The sequence below is a fragment of the Oncorhynchus mykiss genome, chromosome 13, assembly GCF_057628025.1.
Source record: "Oncorhynchus mykiss isolate SJ-2025 chromosome 13, ASM5762802v1, whole genome shotgun sequence".
NCBI classification, from domain to species: Eukaryota; Metazoa; Chordata; class Actinopteri; order Salmoniformes; family Salmonidae; genus Oncorhynchus; species Oncorhynchus mykiss.
In genome coordinates, this window is record NC_143034.1 from 10,294,857 (window position 1) to 10,316,926 (window position 22,070).

At 41.9% G+C, this 22,070-nt stretch overlaps 1 protein-coding gene across 1 annotated transcript; it reads left to right on the plus strand.

Annotated features, from left to right (window-relative positions):
* Positions 1 to 2,002: 2,002 nt before the first annotated feature.
* On the plus strand, positions 2,003 to 21,987 carry LOC110495027 (myosin heavy chain, fast skeletal muscle). The gene is made up of 41 exons (XM_090195000.1): positions 2,003 to 2,505; positions 2,826 to 2,871; positions 3,005 to 3,232; positions 4,602 to 4,748; positions 5,754 to 5,910; positions 6,207 to 6,234; positions 6,499 to 6,613; positions 6,719 to 6,811; positions 7,165 to 7,225; positions 7,368 to 7,466; positions 8,057 to 8,160; positions 8,540 to 8,678; positions 9,488 to 9,606; positions 9,771 to 9,920; positions 10,015 to 10,185; positions 10,347 to 10,650; positions 10,983 to 11,047; positions 11,141 to 11,228; positions 11,345 to 11,462; positions 11,578 to 11,701; positions 12,137 to 12,273; positions 12,761 to 13,016; positions 13,208 to 13,450; positions 13,979 to 14,155; positions 14,252 to 14,397; positions 14,577 to 14,667; positions 15,073 to 15,462; positions 15,584 to 15,710; positions 15,912 to 16,030; positions 16,261 to 16,457; positions 16,593 to 16,776; positions 16,913 to 17,078; positions 17,238 to 17,362; positions 17,521 to 17,829; positions 18,051 to 18,254; positions 18,406 to 18,531; positions 18,660 to 18,830; positions 20,185 to 20,289; positions 20,371 to 20,466; positions 20,889 to 21,020; positions 21,855 to 21,987. Exons 3-41 carry the CDS (start codon positions 3,017 to 3,019, stop codon positions 21,873 to 21,875), a joined length of 5,820 nt encoding a protein of 1,939 aa, XP_090051126.1. The 5' UTR covers positions 2,003 to 2,505; positions 2,826 to 2,871; positions 3,005 to 3,016; the 3' UTR covers positions 21,876 to 21,987.
* Positions 21,988 to 22,070: the final 83 nt, after the last annotated feature.

Sequence of the window (22,070 nt, forward strand, 5' to 3'; positions counted from 1 at the left end):
GTAGACCGCTGCGATGCAATGCTTTAGACCGCTGCAATGCAGTGCTTTAGACCGCTGCGATGCAGTGCCTTAGACCGCTGCGATGCAGTGCCTTAGACCGCTGCGATGCAGTGCTTTAGACCGCTGCGATGCAGTGCCGTAGACTGCTGCGATGCAATGCTTTAGACCGCTGCGATGCAGTGCTTTAGACCGCTGCGATGCAGTGCCTTAGACCGCTGCGATGCAGTGCTTTAGACCGCTGCGATATAGTGCCGTAGACCGCTGCGATGCAATGCTTTAGACCGCTGCGATGCAGTGCTTTAGACCGCTGCGATGCAGTGCCGTAGACCGCTGCGATGCAATGCTTTAGACCGCTGCGATGCAGTGCTTTAGACCGCTGCGATGCAGTGCCTTAGACCGCTGCGATGCAGTGCTTTAGACCGCTGCGATATAGTGCCGTAGACCGCTGCGATGCAATGCTTTAGACCGCTGCGATGCAGTGCTTTAGACCGCTGCGATGCAGTGCCGTAGACCGCTGCGATGCAATGCTTTAGACCGCTGCGATGCAGTGCCTTAGACCGCTGCGATGCAGTGCCTTAGACTGCTGCGATGCAGTGCCTTAGACCGCTGCGATGTATGGCCTTCGACCGCTGCGATGCAGTGCCTTAGACCGCTGCGATGCAGTGCCTTAGACCGCTGCACCACTCGGGAGGAGCCTTCTCTGCCTTTTTCACCCCTTTCATTTTCCATATAAGCAATAGACGGGCCTGGACATGTACTGGCTTAAGCAGGGGGACACGTCTGGCACTGCAGGATGTCAGTCCCTGGCGGCGTAGTGTGTTACTGATGGTAGGCTTTGTTATTTTGGTCCCAGCTCTCTGCAGGTCATTCACTAGGTCCCCCGTGTGGTTCTGGGATTTTTGCTCACCGTTCTTGTGATCATTTTGACCCCACGGGGTGAGATCTTGCGTGGAGCCCCAGATCGAGGGAGATTATCAGTGGTATTGTATGTCTTCCATTTCCTAATAATTGCTCCCACAGTTGATTTCAGATTCAATCTTCCCAGCCTGGTGCAGGTCTACAATTTTGTTTCTGGTGTCCTTTGACAGCTCTTTGGTCTTGGCCATAGTGGAGTTTGGAGTGTGACTGTTTGAGGTTGTGGACATATTTATTTTATACTGATAACAAGTTCAAACAGGTGCCATTAATACAGGTGGAGGACAGAGGAGCCTCTTAAAGAAGAAGTTACAGGTCTGTGAGAGCCAGAAATCTTGCTTGTTTGTAGGTGACCAAATACTTATTTTCCACCATAATTTGCAAATAAATTCATTAAAAATCCTACAATGTGATTTTCTGGATTTTTTTCCCTAATTTTGTCTGTCATAGTTGAAGTGTACCTATTATGAAAATTACAGGCCTCTCTCATCTTTTTAAGTGGGAGAACTTGCACAATTGGTGGCTGACTAAATACTTTTTGCCCCACTATATATATATATACACACACACACAACCAGGCAAAAGTTTTAGAACACCTACTCATTCAAGGGTTTTCCTTTATTTGTACTATTTTCTACATCTACATTTTTAATCAGCCAGCTCGGCTTCTAAGCTGTTTACTTCAGACTGTGAGAACAGTTTGAGGCAGTTATATCGCTGTCAGCAATATGAGTGGATAAGATTATTGAAATACTGTACTGGTGTTATGTGTCATAAGAATCCTACTGGACCGTTTTAGCCAACTGAAATGTGAGACAAATAGAAGTGCCTCCAGAATCTTCAATATGTCATACTGTAGATAAATAACACATTAGATTTAACAGTTTTATGAGCTTTAATTGACAGCCTAAATGTTTCTGTTCTAGATTTAAATATTAATTTAATATGGTTCCACCAGGGTGATAAATCAAAGTGAGCAAAGCACGAGGTAACGACCATCTACATCACAAGCATGAGTTGAGGAGACAGTTCAGATGTGTTTACAAGCTAAACAATATAAATAACAGGTGAACATATATATACAATTGTTGATGAGGATTAATGCCACTAAAATGGAACTAAATCAGGTCAGATTAGACTTAAATCAGGTCAGATGAAAACTGTATTATTGGTATTTGGGAAACATGCACTCACTCCATTACAGTATTTTATATTGGGGCAACATGGATTCCATTACAGTATTTGAGGGTCAGTGGGAGTAACATTGGAATCAATTTGATTAATCCAACATTTTTTTTGGACATTATAATAATTATTAGCAATGACATATCTACTTTATGTAAATTCAGTGAAATTCAATTCAGAGACAAACATGACATTAAAAAGTAATGTCCTGGGAGTGTGGTGCTCCTGGAAGTGGGAGGTGCTAGTGAGACACAGACACACAGGTCTGGGGGGGAGGTCTCTCCTACAATCCATGTCCTTCCCCAGAGTGGTCCATAATTAACTGTTGCTTGGTTGGCACTTCCAACCAGATATAAGGAGACTGAGGCCCCAGCATCCATAAGTCAGATACCTTCTTCCTCTGTGGTAAGACCTCTCCAACTTTGACATTTGTCTCATGTTTGCACTCAGCAACTGAGGCGGTAGCTAACTGCAGTGTTTGAATTAAGTTATGCATGTCTCTTGTAAGATTTGACAGTATGCAATAAAGTGGCATTTGATTTAAAATGTTTTACTTCCAATCTGTAACTCTCATTTACATATTTTGAGGGGGTTCTAGAATGTAACTGGGCTTTCAGGGGTAATTATTTGAATGTGTAGTGAAGTGAGTTGCCAAAATGTTTTTTGACGGCTAAATGATGAGCATTTAGACTTGTGTGTTTTCACAACACTCTCATGTTTCACAGGGTCCTCCAAGAAGCACACATTCATCTGTAGGAGGGGAAAAAGAAGGTGAGACATGGTTTGAGTCTTCACATAAAAAGTGATGAGAATATTCTGAGAGATATACCGCTCACCTAACTCTGTTGACTGGGGAGGAAGCACCACAGAGTCAATCATGTTTCTTGTTTCATCTCTTTCCTAGTTATCCGTCACCATGAGTACGGACGCGGAGATGCAGATCTACGGCAAGGCTGCCATATACCTCCGTAAGCCTGAGAGGGAAAGGATTGAGGCACAAACCGCACCCTTTGATTCAAAGAACTCCTGCTATGTGACAGACAAGGCGGAGCTGTACCTTAAGGGTCTGGTCACTGCCAGGGCCGACGGGAAGTGTACTGTAACAGTCACAAAACCTGACGGCACTAAGGAGGTAAGCCTGATCTGAAAAGTATTCAAGTTTGTGCAATTACACTATTCCTTGAAAAATCATCTAAATTCTTAAAGAAAATGTCAACAACAAAAAAAGTTTAAAAAAAAGATACACATACATGCATGCACTCACTCTGTTTGCAATACTAGTGTTTAACATCATTTTTGAATGACTACCTCATCTCTGATTACCACACCTACAATAATCTGTAAGGTCCCTCAGTCAAGCAGTGAATTTGAAACACAGATTCAACCACTAAGACCAGGGAGGTTTTCCAGTGCCTTGCAAAGAAAGGCACCTACTGGTAGATGGGTAAAAAAACAAAAACATTTTAATTACACTTGGGATGGTATATCAATATACTCAGTCACTACGAAGATACAGGCGCCCTTCCTAATTAAGTTGCCTAAGAGGAAGGAAATCACTCAGGGATTTCACCATGAAGCCAATGGTGACTTTAAAACAGTTACAGAGTTTAATGGCTGTGATAGGAGAAAACTGAGGATGGAGCAACAACATTATAACAATGCTAACCTAAATGAAAGAGCGAAAAGGAGAAATCTTATACAGAATAAAAAATATTCCAAAACATGCATCCTATTTTTGCAATAAGGCATTAAAAGTAAAACTCTAAAGAATGTGGCAAAGAAATGAACTTCATGTCCCGAAGACAAAGTGTTATGTTTGGAGCAAATCCAACACGACTGAGTTCCACTCTTCATATTTTCAGCAAGAAAATAACCTAAAACACAAGGCCAAATATACCGTGGAGTTGTTTACCAAGACGACATTGAATTGCCTAGTTACAGTTGACTTAAATTTGCTTGAAACTCGATGACATCTTGAAAATGGCTGTCTAGCAATGATCAACAACCAGCTTGACTTGACAGAGCTTGAAGAATATAAAAAATAATAATGCACAATTATTGTACTAACCAGGTGTGTAAAGCTCTTGGAGACTTACCCAGAAAGACTCACAGCTGTAATCTCTGCCAAAGGTTATTCTAACATGTATTGACTCAGGTGTGTGAATACTTATGTAAATGAGATATTTCTGTATTTCATTATCAATTTAAAAAGATCTATTTAATAAATGTTGAATCCAGGCTGTAAAACAACAACATCTGGAATAAATGAAGGGCTACTTTGAAGCATTTACTTGCTTTATGAAGGCACTATGTAACTAACACATTTCTCATGTTGACTAGTCAAGAATCACCATGTATGTGTCAGTGGGTGATAACTAAGTAGTTGGATTAAATATGGATATATATATTTTTTAATGATGCAACTTGTATTTAATGAGCAAAAAGAATTCAGTCATGTCCACTTTGATCTGTGTTGTAATCTAGATTTCTGACTGTTTCAGGAAGGAAAAGAGTTCAAAGATGCAGACATCTATGAGATGAACCCCCCTAAGTACGACAAGATTGAGGACATGGCCATGATGACCTACCTGAATGAAGCCTCTGTGTTGTATAACCTCAAAGAGCGTTATGCAGCATGGATGATCTATGTAAGAAACCTGCACATACAAACACACACATACATGAACATAATAAATACACACATACATGAACATAAGAAATACATAAATACAGTACTACCCATACAGAGAAGTCTAAAAATATTGACACTCTTGATAAATATGAGCAAAAATGTATTCTAAAATGTTTTATGAGTTGGGAGGGATCTTAGACCACTCATCCATACAGAATCCTTCCTGATCCTTGACATTCTTATGGACTGCCCACTTGAATTCAAACCGCAGGTTTTCAATGGGTTTCAAGTCCCGAGACTGAGATGGCCTTTGCAAAATGTTGACTTTGTGGCCAATTAATCATTGCAGATTTTCATGTGAATGTGGGTTTATTGTCCTGCTGGAAGATTAACTCGCGGTCAAGTTTCAGCCTCCTGGCAGAGGCAACGAGGTTTTCGGCTAAAATATCCCGGTACTTGATAATGTTCATGATACCATTGACCTTAACAAGGGCCCCAGGACCAGTGGAAGCAAAATAGCTCCATAATATCAAAGATCCACCACCGTATTTTACAGTAGGAATTGGGGTTCTTTTCTGCTTACGCATTCTAATTTCAGCACCAAACCCATCGCTGGTTGGCTTACCCAAAGAGCTCTATTTTCGTGTCATCCAACAAATGTAAACGGCTGGAGTTTACTAAAATGGAACTGACACTTGGATTTGAACCAGTGCTTTGGTCGGATGACATGAAAATAGACCTCTATAATTCTGACCCCGATCTCTTTGAGAGATAAATATATTACTTGTTAAAAACAAAATACTTTTTTTCAAGCAATTGTATTAGTATAAAAATATATACTTTTGCAGCCTACAATATAGCTCGGTAAAGTGACACCACTGTAATGAATGGTAGAAACCAAAACATATCAATACAGTAGATCCACATCAGTTTACCAAAGTACACCCACATCCTCACATAAATCCAGGTAAAAATCAATCTGACTTTACTAATACCCTAAATTAATTATGCTTTCATCCAGACCTACTCTGGGCTCTTCTGTGCCACGGTGAACCCCTACAAGTGGCTCCCCGTATACGACATGGAGGTTGTCAACGCCTACAGAGGGAAGAAGAGGATGGAGGCTCCACCCCATATCTTCTCAGTCTCTGACAATGCCTTTCAGTTCATGCTGATTGGTACGAGCTTTCATGGATGGATGGATGGATGGATGGATGGATGGATGTCCATAAGGACATATGGATCTCAAAGTCAATTAAGTGCTTATGGATAGATTAATGGATGCATCATTGGAATATGCTTCAGAGAGGTATCTACTGTTTTCTAGTCTAGGTAATAACAGTTTACTGGGAATATCTCATTTCACTACCCTTGAATGAAAAATGCTCCAAAGTTAAATTCATGATGATGCTATGAATTAAATAATGTCCCCATGTGTTTTGAGTATGATAAGCAATGTGTTTTTTGGTTCCAGATAAGGAGAACCAGTCCGTCCTGATTACGTAAGTTGTTTACTAAAATGTCACTTGAGAAAGTGTTTCTATTGTAATAAGTTGGGTAACTTGGTGTGATGAAATACATGACATTATGAATGGATTAGAGCATCAGGTTATGTGTAATAACGAGTCGATGAGAAGGATTATTTGTTAAAGACTTATGTCAGAACACAGGTTAACAGTGTATTTTTCTATGCTATTTCTTAGTGAAAGCCAATCTGACACTCAAACATGTAACTAAAACCCCTCTTTCTCTGTCATATAAACCAGTGGAGAATCCGGTGCAGGAAAGACTGTCAACACCAAGCGTGTCATCCAGTACTTTGCCACCATTGCAGTGTCTGGTGGAGAGAAGAAGAAGGAAGTAGACCCCAGCAAAATGCAGGTAAGTTGTTCTTATGTTTGCCTTTTTAACACTTTTCAAGCAATGAAGAAAAAATTACTTTACCAGTTTTCCAGTTTCTGAGAAACTTGTGTTTGTCTCAATCAGGGGTCTCTTGAGGATCAGATCATTGCAGCTAACCCTCTGCTGGAGGCTTACGGTAATGCCAAGACAGTGAGGAACGACAACTCGTCTCGCTTTGTAAGTATGAAGGGCATACTGTGGAAGTTAACTTATATTGGAAAAATGTATTTCATTAGTTCCCTATAGTATACACTTTAACATTTTACTTGATTTGCTGTAGTAATAATAAAAAAAAGATCAACCCCTACCAATTTTTAAAAAAATGTTTGCAATCCATGTAATAATTCACATTTCCTGTTGCTTCAGGATTTTTCCCCCTGCTGTAGCAAACTGGATCCTACATCAATATCCTATATCTGTATCAATAGATCCATCATCTGTCCAACAAACTAACATTTACAGGGGTCTATCAAAAGAAAAATGTTAGATTAATTTGTTGACCTATTTCTAACCCCCATGCTCTACTATAGGGTAAATTCATCAGGATTCACTTCCAAGGTGGTAAACTGGCTAAAGCTGACATTGAGACCTGTGAGTTGGTTTTGATTGTTTCTCAATGCCTTCCTAAATTCACACAGATAATTTTTAGGAGATCATATCATCAAATGTAATTTTATCCCATGTTCTCTTCTCTTTCTCTGTGTGTCATTCACTCATTCTCTTTCTCTCTCAGACCTGCTGGAGAAGTCCAGAGTGTCCTTCCAGCTGCCCGATGAGAGAGGCTACCACATCTTCTTCCAGATGATGACAGGCCACAAACCTGACATAGTTGGTACGACAAAGTAGAGGTCCAGAGAAAATGATTCCCACCCAGATTTTCCCCTAACCCTACCAGTCCTCCTCTAACCCTATCATCCCTACCCCTCCTCCCATAACCCTACCACTCCTCCCCTAACCCTATCATCCCTACCACTCCTCCCATAACCCTACCATCCCTCCCCTAATTGGAGTTAACAAATGGACAACAATACTTAGGCTTCTACTTCCAGTTTATACGTACTATATAAATTTTACATACACAATGTATTTTACAATAGTTGTCTTTTGTTTGTTATTTGTCCCTTCATCGCTTCATCTACCCTCAACCCCTCCACACTATAATCCACACTAATCATACTATTACAATGAGTACATCCAAGATAACAAGGCATCTAGACATGGGACAGGTCTCTGGGAAATATCTATCAAGTAATACACTGTGATGCACTAGTCCACAAGTCTCAGTCTCCTCTTAATGCTATTCATTATATACTACATGTATCATTGAGTCCATCTATTGAGTAAAGGAGGGAGAGATACTGTAAAGTATGACAGCAGAATTCTAAGAGATTTACCTGACAAGCTGTTCTCTGTTGTCCACAGAATTGGCGCTCATCACCACCAACCCCTACGACTTCCCCATGTGCAGTCAGGGTCAGATCACTGTGGCAAGCATCAACGACAATGAAGAGCTGGATGCCACAGATGTGAGTCAAACAAAGGGTTAACCAAACTCTAGATATGGAATGGATAGGACCACCATACACACTGAATGTACTGTGAAATTCCAACTTGGTGGCAGCTGGGAATGTTCATGTATGTTTACGTTTGATACTAAATGCCTTGTGTTAGTTAGGCATGTGCCTCAAAGAACTCTTCATGCCTTCCACTATAGAGCACCACTAAGTGCCCTGTGGAACTGTGCTGCCATCTACTAATGTGTTTGCCAAGCGTAATCATGTGTAACAGAGAAGCCAGTCAAATCTATCTATCCCATTTGTTCTGCAGTGAGCAGCACAGAACTGTAGTGTAACTGAGCAAACTACCGTTCAGTTCATCTCTGTTGTACTTCCTCTTTAATGCCAGGATGCTATTACCATCCTGGGCTTCACTAATGAAGAGAAGCAGGCCATCTACAAGCTGACAGGAGCTGTAGTGCACCATGGAAACTTGAAATTCAAGCAGAAGCAACGTGAGGAGCAGGCCGAGCCAGACGGCACAGAGGGTGAGTCCCACTCATAGATATACAATATATAAAGCATTAGTCCCATTTCCAAAGATAGAAATATACTGAGTGTACAAAACATTAGGAACACCTTCCTAACATTGAGTTGCACCCCCTTTTGCCCTCAGAACAGCATAAATTTGTCAGGGCCTGGACTCGAAAACGTGTCGAAAATGTTCCACAGGGGTGCTGGCCCATGCTGGCTCTAATGCTTCCCACAATTGTGTCAAGTTGGCTGGATGTCCTTTTGGTGGTGGCTCATTCTTTATACGCACAGGAAAAACCCAGCAGCGTTGTGAAAAACCCAGCAGCGTTGCAGTTCTTGACACACTCAAATCGGTGCGCCTGGCACCTACTACCATACCCTGTTCAAAGGAACGTAAATATTTTGTCAGGCCCATTCAGCCTCTGAATGGCACACATACACAATCCATGTCTCAACAGTATCAAGGCTTAAAAATCATTCTTTAACCTTTTCTCCCCCCTTCATCTACACAGATTGAAGTGGAATTAACAGGTGACATCAACAAGTGATCCTAGCTTTCACCTGGTCAGTCTATGTCATGGAAAGAGCAGGTGTTCCTAATGTTTTGTACACCCAGTGTAGAACACGTATGCTTCATATGAAAGTCAGGCAGGAGTTTTTTTTAAGACACAATTCCAACCTCCAGAAATGATTTGAAATGATGGATATGTGAGAAAACCTAAACCTAACCCACAAAAAAGATAGCCAAACTATTTTGTCAGTGTGAAATCAGAAACAAGTGATCTTGTGTCCCTGAGTCTGTTGTTGTTGGTTCTCTCTCCAGTGGCTGATAAAATCGCCTACCTGCTGGGCCTGAACTCAGCTGAGATGTTGAAGGCTCTGTGCTACCCCAGAGTGAAGGTCGGCAACGAGTATGTGACCAAGGGACAGACTGTGCCTCAGGTAAGGCGGCCAAACACAGCATCTACCATTTTCTGAGCACCATAATTATTTTGGGGATGAGTGCATAGCTAAAAAAAAATAATGTATCTTGTTTTTCCCTTATGCTCTTATCACCAGACATGGTCAATATCTCACATATTAATTTGAGATATTATCATTTGCAGGTTAATAACTCAGTCAGTGCTCTGGCCAAGTCCATCTATGAGAGGATGTTCTTGTGGATGGTCATCCGTATCAATGAGATGTTGGACACAAAGCAGCCAAGGCAGTTCTATATCGGTGTGCTTGACATTGCCGGGTTTGAGATCTTTGATGTGAGTATGAGACCAGAACAAGACAATTAGTTGTGATTGAGATGGATTACAAACTTGTATGATGAAATGATCCCTTTTAAAACTCCATCAACAGTACAACAGCATGGAGCAGCTGTGCATCAACTTCACCAATGAGAAACTGCAACAGTTTTTCAACCACACCATGTTCGTCCTGGAGCAAGAGGAGTACAAGAAGGAGGGAATCGTCTGGGCCTTCATTGACTTCGGCATGGACTTGGCTGCCTGCATTGAGCTTATTGAGAAGGTAAGCTGTCTGTGAGGATTATAATGGTACAACGTATCTGACTGTTGAGAACTCAATGTTTCCTAAATTAATGTAATCCGCAAATAGAATGTTTACTAAAGGAATAAATGTGATCCTAAATGGAAATATCACTAATTTGATATACATCTCCTTTCGTAAAGCCATTGGGCATCTTCTCCATCCTTGAAGAGGAGTGCATGTTCCCCAAGTCTTCAGACACTACCTTCAAGGACAAGCTGTACTCCCAGCATCTTGGCAAAACAAAGGCGTTTGAGAAGCCCAAGCCTGCCAAAGGCAAGGCAGAGGCCCACTTCTCCCTGGTGCACTACGCCGGAACTGTGGACTACAACATCACTGGCTGGCTGGAGAAGAACAAGGACCCCCTGAACGACTCAGTTTGTCAACTGTACGGGAAGTCCTCAGTCAAACTTTTGGCTGCCCTGTATCCTGCTGCCCCACCTGAGGGTAAGACTAGCATCATGTCACAATATTGAATTTAAAGCACTTGTTACAACCAAATGTTCTTTAAAGTCTTTGAATGTATCACACTTTCTCAGGGTTTATTACTGGGTTAATTTAATCATACAATAGGTGTTGTTCTACACAATCTGATTGGCAGCATTTGCCTCTAGATAAGTGTGAAGTTAACCAGAGATTCTCTGGTTTATAATTAGTGTGCTTGCTGAAGACAAGACCACTCTAGATTTCTTACATACTCTTATTATTATTATATTTATTCCACCCGCTCTAGGAAATGTACTTTTCTAGTTATCTTTAACTTTCCCCCATTTTAACAGATACAACCAAGAAAGGAGGCAAGAAGAAGGGTGGTTCCATGCAGACTGTGTCCTCCCAGTTCAGGGTGAGCTTTTGAAATGTGTAGATTCAGTCCTTCAAAAGGTGCATTGATTATCATAAATGATGTCTGAGAAAATGGTTTGTAACCCTCTTACAGGAGAACTTACATAAGCTGATGACCAACTTGAGGAGCACTCATCCTCACTTTGTGCGCTGCCTGATCCCCAACGAGTCAAAGACTCCAGGTACAAGAAATATTGAGTTAAATATGTCATCTTATCAGTACAGTATCAGTAACCTTAACGATCCCAATCTATAACCTGTTTATTAGTATTAAAAGAGACTTGTTTTGTTTTACCAGGTCTGATGGAGAACTTCCTGGTTATCCACCAGCTCAGGTGTAATGGTGTACTGGAGGGTATCAGGATCTGCAGAAAGGGATTCCCCAGCAGAATCATCTATGCTGATTTCAAGCAGAGGTACACAAACATAAATGCACACATGCTCACAGATCTGCTCCAAGGATAAGCTTACCTTTTACGTAATATAACCAACCTACAACTGCACATATGTAAATAATCTATCTTTATTCAGGTACAAAGTACTGAATGCCAGCGTCATCCCCGAGGGCCAGTTCATGGACAACAAGAAGGCTTCTGAGAAGCTGCTTGGGTCCATTGATGTGAATCACGAGGATTACAAGTTTGGACACACCAAGGTCAGTCAAAACCCCCAGCAAAATCTGACAACAAAACACAACTTGAATGATAATTTAAACCCGTACCATATATATATACTCTCTAGTTGATCTATCCATCCTTTTGTTCTTTCTTCTTCATTTAACTAATGGAAAAGGTGGAAAAACATTGTAGTGTTTTTCTTTAAAGTCATACATCACAAGTATAGAAGAGAAACTAAAGTCATTATCATGTGCATTGTGTTAGAGTGGTATGGCTGCAGTTATCTGCATCTGTGTACATTATTAATCTACAACTGTACAATAACTAACAACTTAGAAACAACCTGTCCCATGGTTTGGTTGCAACTATTGCAAAGTTAATGTTGTTTAAATCAATCTAGTGGTGTTGTTCCCCTCTTTTGATTCAAGCCTTTCTATCTGTGGTTCCATTGACCATGTTAACCTGTGTCTCAGGTGTTCTTCAAAGCCGGTCTGCTGGGTGTCCTGGAGGAGATGAGAGATGAGAAGCTGGCCACTCTGGTCGGCATGGTCCAGGCTCTCAGCCGTGGATTCCTCATGAGGAGAGAGTTTAGCAAGATGATGGAGAGGAGGTGAGGAATAGTAGACATCTTGGCAAAGCTTTCTGTCAACCACCTGTATCTAATGCATTATGATTACATACTATATATGCTGTGAGTTGTTCAGAATGAGAAAGTACATCTTATAATGGTCTACTAAAGCTTTTGGGTTAATGAATTTAATCCAGAAATGGATGTAGCAACTAAGGATTCTAGCTTAATAGCTGCAGTTTGGGATTTGGCTGTTCAACTGTCATTTAAAATGTGTGGCATTTAAATATTCATTCTTGAAGTATATAAAATGTCTCATGAGCTTAGAATGCGCGACCTGTCAGATTTTGCATCTAGAGCACTGTCTATGAATTTAAGAGGGGTTACATTTCCCTAGCCCCATTCCTCAACTGTAAACAAACAGTGGCAGGTGGTTCTGTTTTGTTGTTCATCTAATCCCAGAATGTAGCTTTAAGCATGTCACTCACCATGTCACTCACCATGCCACTCCATCCTTTCTGTCGACCAGAGAATCAATTTACGCCATCCAGTACAACATCCGCTCATTCATGAATGTCAAAACCTGGCCATGGATGAAGTTGTACTTCAAGATCAAGCCCCTGCTGCAGAGCGCTGAAACTGAGAAGGAGCTGGCCAACATGAAGGAGAACTATGAGAAGATGACGACAGACCTGGCCAAGGCTCTGGCCACAAAGAAGCAAATGGAGGAGAAGTTGGTGGCCCTGACGCAGGAGAAGAACGACCTGGCGCTCCAAGTCGCGTCTGTGAGTGACCCGGGCACATTTGCATACATATGAACATACATTTGCATACACATACATATGAACACACATTTGTATTTCCCATGTTATATATCTCTTGAATTTCTATTGATTTGCTCTGACCTCTTTGAGTAACATGTATACTTGGATACAAAGTGAGGCCTCTGATTTGGTTTCTGCTGTTCTGAAACCAGGAAGGAGAGAGTCTGAACGATGCTGAGGAAAGGTGTGAGGGGCTCATCAAGAGCAAGATCCAGCTGGAGGCCAAACTCAAAGAGACGACCGAGAGGCTGGAGGATGAGGAGGAGATCAATGCTGAGTTGACTGCAAAGAAGAGGAAGCTGGAAGATGAGTGTTCTGAGCTGAAGAAGGACATTGATGACCTGGAGCTCACCCTGGCCAAAGTGGAGAAGGAGAAGCACGCCACTGAAAACAAGGTCTTGTGTCTTACCATAGACAGTCTAACCAAACAATAATCCAATCAATAATCAACTCAAAACATATCTTAACAGAAATGGAATTCACGTTGTATTGTGGGTGCAGGAACAATTAGGACACAATAGTAGAATTTCAGTTGTGGGGTACTCCCCAAATGTATTGCATGTTCTGCTCCCCTCTCATGGGGCGGCAGGTAATCTAGTGGTTAGAGTGTTGGACTAGTAACAGAAAGGTTACCCGAGATGACAAGGTAAAACATCTGTCGTTCTGCCCCTGAACAAGGCACTGTTCTTTGGCCATCATTGAAAATAAGAATTTGTTCTTTACTGACTTGCCTATTTAAATAAAGGTTTTTTTTTTAAATGTAATGTTTGACTTCCATTCAGTAGACGGGCATGGTGAACACTGTTGAATCTATAGTACAGTAATTGTTGAGGCATTTCTAATCTAAATTAATTGAAGGCAATATATAACAAACTAAATCTCCCCTTTATGGTGAAGTATAATTATGTTGTGGCCATTTACAGGTTAAAAACCTGACAGAGGAGATGGCGTCTATGGATGAGAGTGTTGCCAAGCTGACCAAGGAGAAGAAAGCCCTCCAAGAGGCCCACCAGCAGACACTGGATGACCTGCAGGCAGAGGAGGACAAAGTCAACACTCTGACCAAGGCCAAGACCAAGCTGGAACAGCAAGTGGACGACGTGAGTGGACTTGGACATTTTGGCCATGATAGTATGTAAGATGATATTATCTTCAGTTGTTTACATTTTAATAATATATGTGTTTTTATCTTATAGCTTGAGGGTTCTCTGGAGCAAGAGAAGAAGCTCCGTATGGACCTTGAGAGAGCCAAGAGAAAGCTGGAGGGAGATCTGAAACTGGCCCAGGAGTCCATAATGGACCTGGAAAATGACAAGCAGCAAGCTGATGAGAAAATCAAGAAGTAAACACAAACAAATGACTACAGTATTAGCTGCTATAATGGTTGTTCTTGACTAATTCTTGTAATTATGAATTAGCATTTGCATGTGATTCTTAAAAGCCAAGTGAATGGTATGATTCTCTCTCTTTACACTATCAAACAAAAACTAACTCTGCAATCAACGTGTTTGTGTTTCTTAGGAAGGAGTTTGAGACCACCCAGCTCCTCAGCAAGATTGAGGATGAGCAGTCTCTGGGAGCTCAGCTGCAGAAGAAGATCAAGGAACTCCAGGTACAGTACAGGATATAAGCTCCAGTACAGAAAAGCACAGACTTGAACCATTTCCTTTAAAAAAATTGACACTTTTTCTGTCAGCAGACAGTTTTCCAGGTGGCTTCTGATGGCTCAGTAGTTTGGAAGATGGTGTTTCTTGTTGGTGCTTCTTACCATCCCCACTCAGCCCTCAATGACAATATACATGTTAAAATGGCGTATATCCATGTAGAGTCCTCTGTCTAACTTCTTACCTTTGAGGGTTTGGCTTCTGCATGGGACACTGTCTACTGAATATATTAGTGTAACTGGCTTCGTAGTAAACACATTTATGCAAAATATACATAATATTCTTATTTTGTGGAGTTCAATTGTTTCAACTGTATTGTAGTGTTCATCCCCCTGCTCCTACCCCTGTTCTAGGCCCGTATTGAGGAGCTGGAGGAGGAAATTGAGGCTGAGCGTGCTGCCAGGGCTAAGGTTGAGAAGCAGAGGGCCGATCTCTCCAGGGAACTTGAGGAGATCAGCGAGAGGCTGGAAGAGGCCGGAGGCGCCACTGCTGCTCAGATTGAGATGAACAAGAAGCGTGAGGCTGAGTTCCAGAAGCTGCGTCGTGATCTCGAAGAGTCCACCCTGCAGCATGAGGCCACAGCCGCCGCTCTGCGCAAGAAGCAGGCCGACAGTGTGGCTGAGCTCGGGGAGCAGATCGACAACCTGCAGCGCGTTAAGCAGAAGCTGGAGAAGGAGAAGAGCGAGTACAAGATGGAGATTGATGACCTCTCCAGCAACATGGAGGCCGTCGCCAAGGCTAAGGTGAGTAGTGATGTTTTGATCAAGCAGTGTTGAGGAGGGTCAACTACATTACCATTCAAGTGACCTGAAGTTGACAGCAGTCACATATATGACGTAATGATGGAACATGTTTCACTAACAGGGCAATCTGGAGAAGATGTGCCGTACTCTTGAGGACCAGCTGAGTGAGCTCAAGACTAAGAATGATGAGAATGTTCGCCAGATCAACGACATCAGCGGACAGAGGGCCAGACTCCTGACAGAAAATGGTACCAACAACAATGAACAACAAGCCAATGCTTTCCTTCAGTAGAACACAACATGTATTAGGGGCTATATCCACATAGTCCACTCCACATACGTTGTGAACAGTACAGTAGAAACTAACATTGCCCTATGATACCTCAAAATACATTTTCAATCTTAGAGAACAGAGACCCTATTAACAAGATGTTACTCTGTCCCTGCAGGTGAGTTTGGCCGCCAGCTGGAGGAGAAGGAAGCCCTGGTGTCTCAGCTGACCAGAGGAAAACAGGCCTTCACCCAGCAGGTGGAGGAGCTGAAGAGGGCGACTGAGGAGGAGGTCAAGGTAAGGGACCCAAGATGGACTCCACCGTCCACAGAGTTTAGAGCTATATCTTCATATGACTACACCACCCTCTCTCTCCACCCTCAGAGACTTCTATTGTCTCTCCACCCTCAGAGACTTCTACTGTCTCTCCACCCTCAGAGACTTCTACTGTCTCTCCACCCTCAGAGACTCCGACCATAATGTGTTTGACTATCTCACTCATCTCTCCTTGTCTTTCTCTCTCACAGGCTAAAAATGCACTGGCCCACGGTGTCCAGTCTGCCCGCCATGACTGTGACCTCCTGAGGGAGCAGTTTGAGGAGGAGCAGGAGGCCAAGGCAGAGCTGCAACGCGGCATGTCCAAGGCCAACAGTGAGGTGGCTCAGTGGAGGACTAAGTATGAAACTGATGCCATCCAGCGCACAGAGGAGCTGGAGGAGGCCAAGTGAGTCGCACACAACAGAAAAACTCAGATATGGTGTGGATGGTGAGGGTGGCAGGGGGCTCTGACAAAATGTTACATCAATATGTATTGTAACATATCTCTCACTACATTAAAACACCCTCTGTTGTCCAACAGGAAGAAGCTGGCTCAGCGTCTGCAGGAGGCGGAGGAGACCATTGAGGCGACCAACTCCAAGTGCGCCTCCCTGGAGAAGACCAAGCAGAGGCTGCAGGGAGAGGTGGAGGACCTCATGATTGATGTTGAGAGAGCCAACGCATTGGCCGCCAACCTCGACAAGAAGCAGAGGAACTTTGACAAGGTGAAAATGAATAAACCTCACCATAGACTGATATTTACTGTCTGCTATATGATTCATTGTAGTATAATTGTAGCATATTTATAATTCACAACTCTTCATCAATGACTTCTGATGAAAATCCCATGGATTCTCCTAGGTTCTGGCAGAGTGGAAGCAGAAGTATGAGGAGGGCCAGGCTGAGCTGGAAGGAGCTCAGAAGGAGGCTCGCTCTATGAGCACTGAACTCTTCAAGATGAAGAACTCCTACGAGGAGGCTCTGGATCATCTGGAGACTCTGAAGAGAGAAAACAAGAACCTGCAACGTGAGCATTTGACAGCAAATCTATTTGGCTTATGTTTAATTAGCAAGATGAATTGCTGTTAATTAATTCACTGTTATTATGATTCAATATCAACTTCAGTACATTGACATATCCACTTAAAATCCCCCAAGTCTAAACTTCTTGTGTGTGTGTGTGCAGAGGAGATCTCTGACCTGACTGAGCAGATCGGAGAGACTGGCAAGAGCATCCATGAGCTGGAGAAGGCCAAGAAGACCGTGGAGACAGAGAAGTCTGAGATCCAGACCGCTCTGGAGGAGGCTGAGGTACAAACTACAGCTGTTTGATGGGAAAGCAGTGTTAACTAACCAATGCCAGCTAGAGTGAAATGCCCTCTGTATTGGTGTTATTGTAGTCATATATATTTAATTCCTACATTCAAATGTATTTAACACAATTGGCCTGACTGCCTCTGTTTGTCCAGGGAACACTGGAGCACGAGGAATCCAAGATTCTGCGTGTGCAGCTGGAGCTGAACCAGATCAAGGGTGAGGTGGACAGGAAGATCGCTGAGAAGGACGAGGAGATGGAGCAGATCAAGAGGAACAGCCAGAGGGTGGTTGACTCCATGCAGAGCACCCTGGACTCTGAGGTCAGGAGCAGGAATGATGCCCTGAGGGTGAAGAAGAAGATGGAGGGAGACCTGAACGAGATGGAGATCCAGCTGAGCCACTCCAACAGGCAGGCCGCTGAGGCCCAGAAACAGCTGAGGAATGTCCAGGGACAGCTCAAGGTAAAGGGACTGGGACATCAGGCTCAAACACCTGAACATGGAGAGGGATTTGTTTGTGAATCTGTAGAAAATAACAGAACAGAGGACTTAAATAGAGTAGTTTATGTACTAAAGGTAGCGATACTGGGGAAATTCTTACCAATGAATATTTATATCACTGATCGATCCTTTCACCCCTACTTCCACAAGTCCTAATGAACGTATGTCATTGTGAACCCCAGGATGCCCAATTGCACCTTGATGACGCCGTCCGTGTCGCAGAAGACATGAAGGAGCAGGCAGCCATGGTGGAGCGCAGAAACGGCCTGATGTTGGCTGAAATCGAGGAGCTGAGAGTTGCTCTGGAGCAGACAGAGAGAGGCCGCAAAGTGGCTGAGACTGAGCTGGTAGATGCCAGCGAGCGTGTTGGACTGCTGCACTCCCAGGTATGGGTCAAAAGCCATTTCTAATGAAACTCAACCAAGCAAACCGTTTAAACACACCTGTAATTGGACCGTGCTTGCCTTAGATGTTCAGAATTTCAGTCTTGTCTTGCAAGTTCTCTTGAGAGTCAAAAAAATTGTCTTCCTCCTTCAGAACACCAGCCTTCTGAACACCAAGAAGAAGCTGGAGACTGACCTGGTGCAGGTGCAGGGAGAGGTGGACGACATCGTCCAGGAGGCCAGGAATGCAGAGGAGAAGGCCAAGAAGGCAATCACTGACGTGAGTCCTTGAATTACATCAACTTAATTTGTCCCCGAGTGCCAATGGTAGCAGGGCTGGATAAGAACCACAAAGATCTCAGAGGGACGTTATGATTGGTGCGTAAATTAAACAAACTACTATTCTAGGCGGCCATGATGTCTGAGGAGCTGAAGAAGGAGCAGGACACCAGCTCTCACCTGGAGAGGATGAAGAAGAACCTGGAGGTCACAGTCAAGGACCTGCAGCACCGCCTGGATGAGGCTGAGAATCTGGCCATGAAGGGAGGCAAGAAGCAGCTCCAGAAACTGGAGTCCAGGGTGAGATACCTGCAGGGTGGATTAGGGTGGATTGAAAGACTGATTGCTGGAAATGTATTTGATCATGTAAAAATACACAGGAGCATTGTTTAATGATTTGCTCTCACAATAACCCACCTACATCAGGGGTTCCCAAACTTCTTTGCATCGGGGACCACCCCTTTTGTGGTAGCGTATACATCAGGGACCCCCCTCATAATATCAGAACACAACTCCTACTTTAAAGTGCATCAAAAATAGCATCCACGCAGATTTACTATGACTTCTGCAGTGCATGACTGGACTAATCTAGTCCCCCTTGTTTGCATCTGAGAAAAAATGTTGCAGTTTTAAAGCTTAAATTACTGTGGATTTATGATCACAACAAAACCAATTATGGACGCCGTACACATTGTACACTTATTTAGTGGAGTTGATCCAAGACCTTTAAATAAAAAGGTATTGGATCAAGACTTCTTCTAATCTGCCATTTCGATCATATTAATAATAATAATTCACAATAAATATCAACACAGAATATAATATACATTCATCGAATTAATGTCATAGTAATAATTTATCTCTCTATTGTAACGTCTCATTCAACAACCGTTGCTAGGCAAGCTAGCGTTGCTATGCGGGGCTACCAGCTAGCAGGCTAATGGCTGAATTAGCTTTTAGGCTAGCGGACTTTAATAAGTTCGTAAAACCTGAAAATACAACAGAATATCTCAACAAACATATGTACATACTTCAGAAACTTTGCCGTCTTGAATATGGTGTTTTTCCACTCGCTTACTTTCAAAATAAAGACATTAAAATGTATTTATGTCGGTGCTTTTGTCTTGCTGTTGGCTCACTTGGCAAACTACTCTCAACTGCCATGGCGCGAGCTCGGAAATGGAAGCAATGTCACAACATTAAAACATACGAGTGGCGGCCTCTAGTTGCCATACTGGTACTGCACCATACACCACAAAACGCATGACAAAATGGTTGAAAGTCATATTTCAAAAACAAGAAGAATTGAGTTGTGAGCCTCCCAGACCCGTTATTTAATCTAAGAGTTAAAATAACATAAATTGTGGATGAATAATATTATATTGTACTGTATTGCACCCTCTAAACATTTTCCAAAGATCCCGGGCTGTTCTTGCTAGAAATAAACATAAACAAATTGAAATGTAAATTCCACTTTGAGAACCACTGACCTAGATAATGAAAAGTTGTTGTTATAATTACAGAGTACATAGGAACAGATAACAATTGTGCCTCCTTGACTGGGTAGAAGATTCTACCGTTTTACAAATAGTTGTTAGGTCTGATTTGATTTCACCACCTCAAACAAATGCCTACATGTATTTGTTCCACAAAGGTGCGTGAGCTCGAGACTGAGGTGGAGGCCGAGCAGAGAAGAGGTGCAGACGCAGTCAAAGGAGTTCGCAAGTATGAGCGCAGAGTCAAGGAGCTCACTTACCAGGTAAGAGAAAGTGCATTCTTCACACAGACAGGTTTGTGTATATAATTATTGTGACATTGATTCTTTGATCTTCTCCCACAGACTGAGGAGGATAAGAAGAACGTTAACAGACTTCAGGACCTGGTAGATAAGCTGCAGATGAAAGTGAAGGCCTACAAGAGGCATTCTGAGGAGGCGGTGAGTCACTGACTTAGTCAAATACTCTGAAAGCATACAATGGAAAATGTTTTTTCCCCCTACAAAACGTAATGTCCATACGGTTTAGTTGAAGTGTTGCTACAGCACACCAGTCAACAATGACAATTGATAGTGCAAGTAAATGCTGAAGAAATTATGCGCATTTGTGAGTGCCTCTTATGTGTTACCAACTTAAAGGAGATTGAATATTCATTTGCTGGTCTAGTGATCGTGCTGGAGGCAGCGGTTTGTTCTCGTTCTGCCACTCACTTTCTCTGCAGTATCATATATATCTCCCTGTATACATTGCTATCCTAAATCTGCCAATATTTGTTTTGTTGAAAATATTATTTATATTTGCTACCTGAAGCTTCAAACTTTAAATGCTGATGTTCTGCTCTCCCTCTCTTTTCCTCACCCAGGAGGAAGCAGCAAACCAGCACATGTCTAAGTTCAGGAAGGTTCAGCATGAGCTGGAGGAGGCTGAGGAGCGTGCTGACATCGCTGAGACTCAGGTCAACAAGCTCAGAGCCAAGACCCGTGACTCGGGAAAGGTACAGAACTGCTGCTAAACCTGTACCTGACTCATGTTCAGATATGACCACATCAACACCACCTATGATTCAGTCTTCTCAGAGGTCAATAAAGACCCTTTACACACAACTGTATTGAAGATCCATATGAAGAACATTTCAGGAAGGGCAACAACAACAAAAAATATTGTATAGGACTTCTAGTATATATATACAGTACTTCAAAATTGAAAATCCAAGCTGAGCACTGAGCATTAAATGCTTGATACATATATTTATCATGTTCATTATTATTACTGATCCATTATATTCTATCCATATATTTATCATGTTGATTGTTATTACTGATACATTATATTCTATCCATATATTTATCATGTTGATTGTTATTACTGATCCATTATATTCTATCCATATATTTATCATGTTCATTATTATTACTGATCCATGATATTCTATCCATATATTTATCATGTTCATTGTTATTACTGATCCATTATATTCTATCCAAGTCTATCATGTTCATTATTATTACTGATCCATTATATTCTATCCATATATTTATCATGTTCATTATTATTACTGATCCATTATATTCTATCCATATATTTATCATGTTCGTTATTATTACTGATCCATTATATTCTATCCATATATTTATCATGTTCATTATTATTACTGATCCATTATATTCTATCCATATATTTATCATGTTCATTATTATTACTGATCCATTATATTCTATCCATATATTTATCATGTTCGTTATTATTACTGATCCATTATATTCTATCCATATATTTATCATGTTCATTATTATTACTGATCCATTATATTATTTATTTCTTCTTACAGGGAAAAGAAGTTGCTGAATAAACAAGACCAAAGAATTGAAGATCAAAGTCTTACCATTTTCCTGTTATGCATAAAATATGATTTTCATGGTGAAATGTTGAGCATTGATTAAAAACATGTGGATCTACATACACTTCCTTTGTGACTGTGGATTTATTACTCAGCAAACAGCTTTTTCAAACCATAAAAATATTGTACTTTAATTAAAGGAGCAAT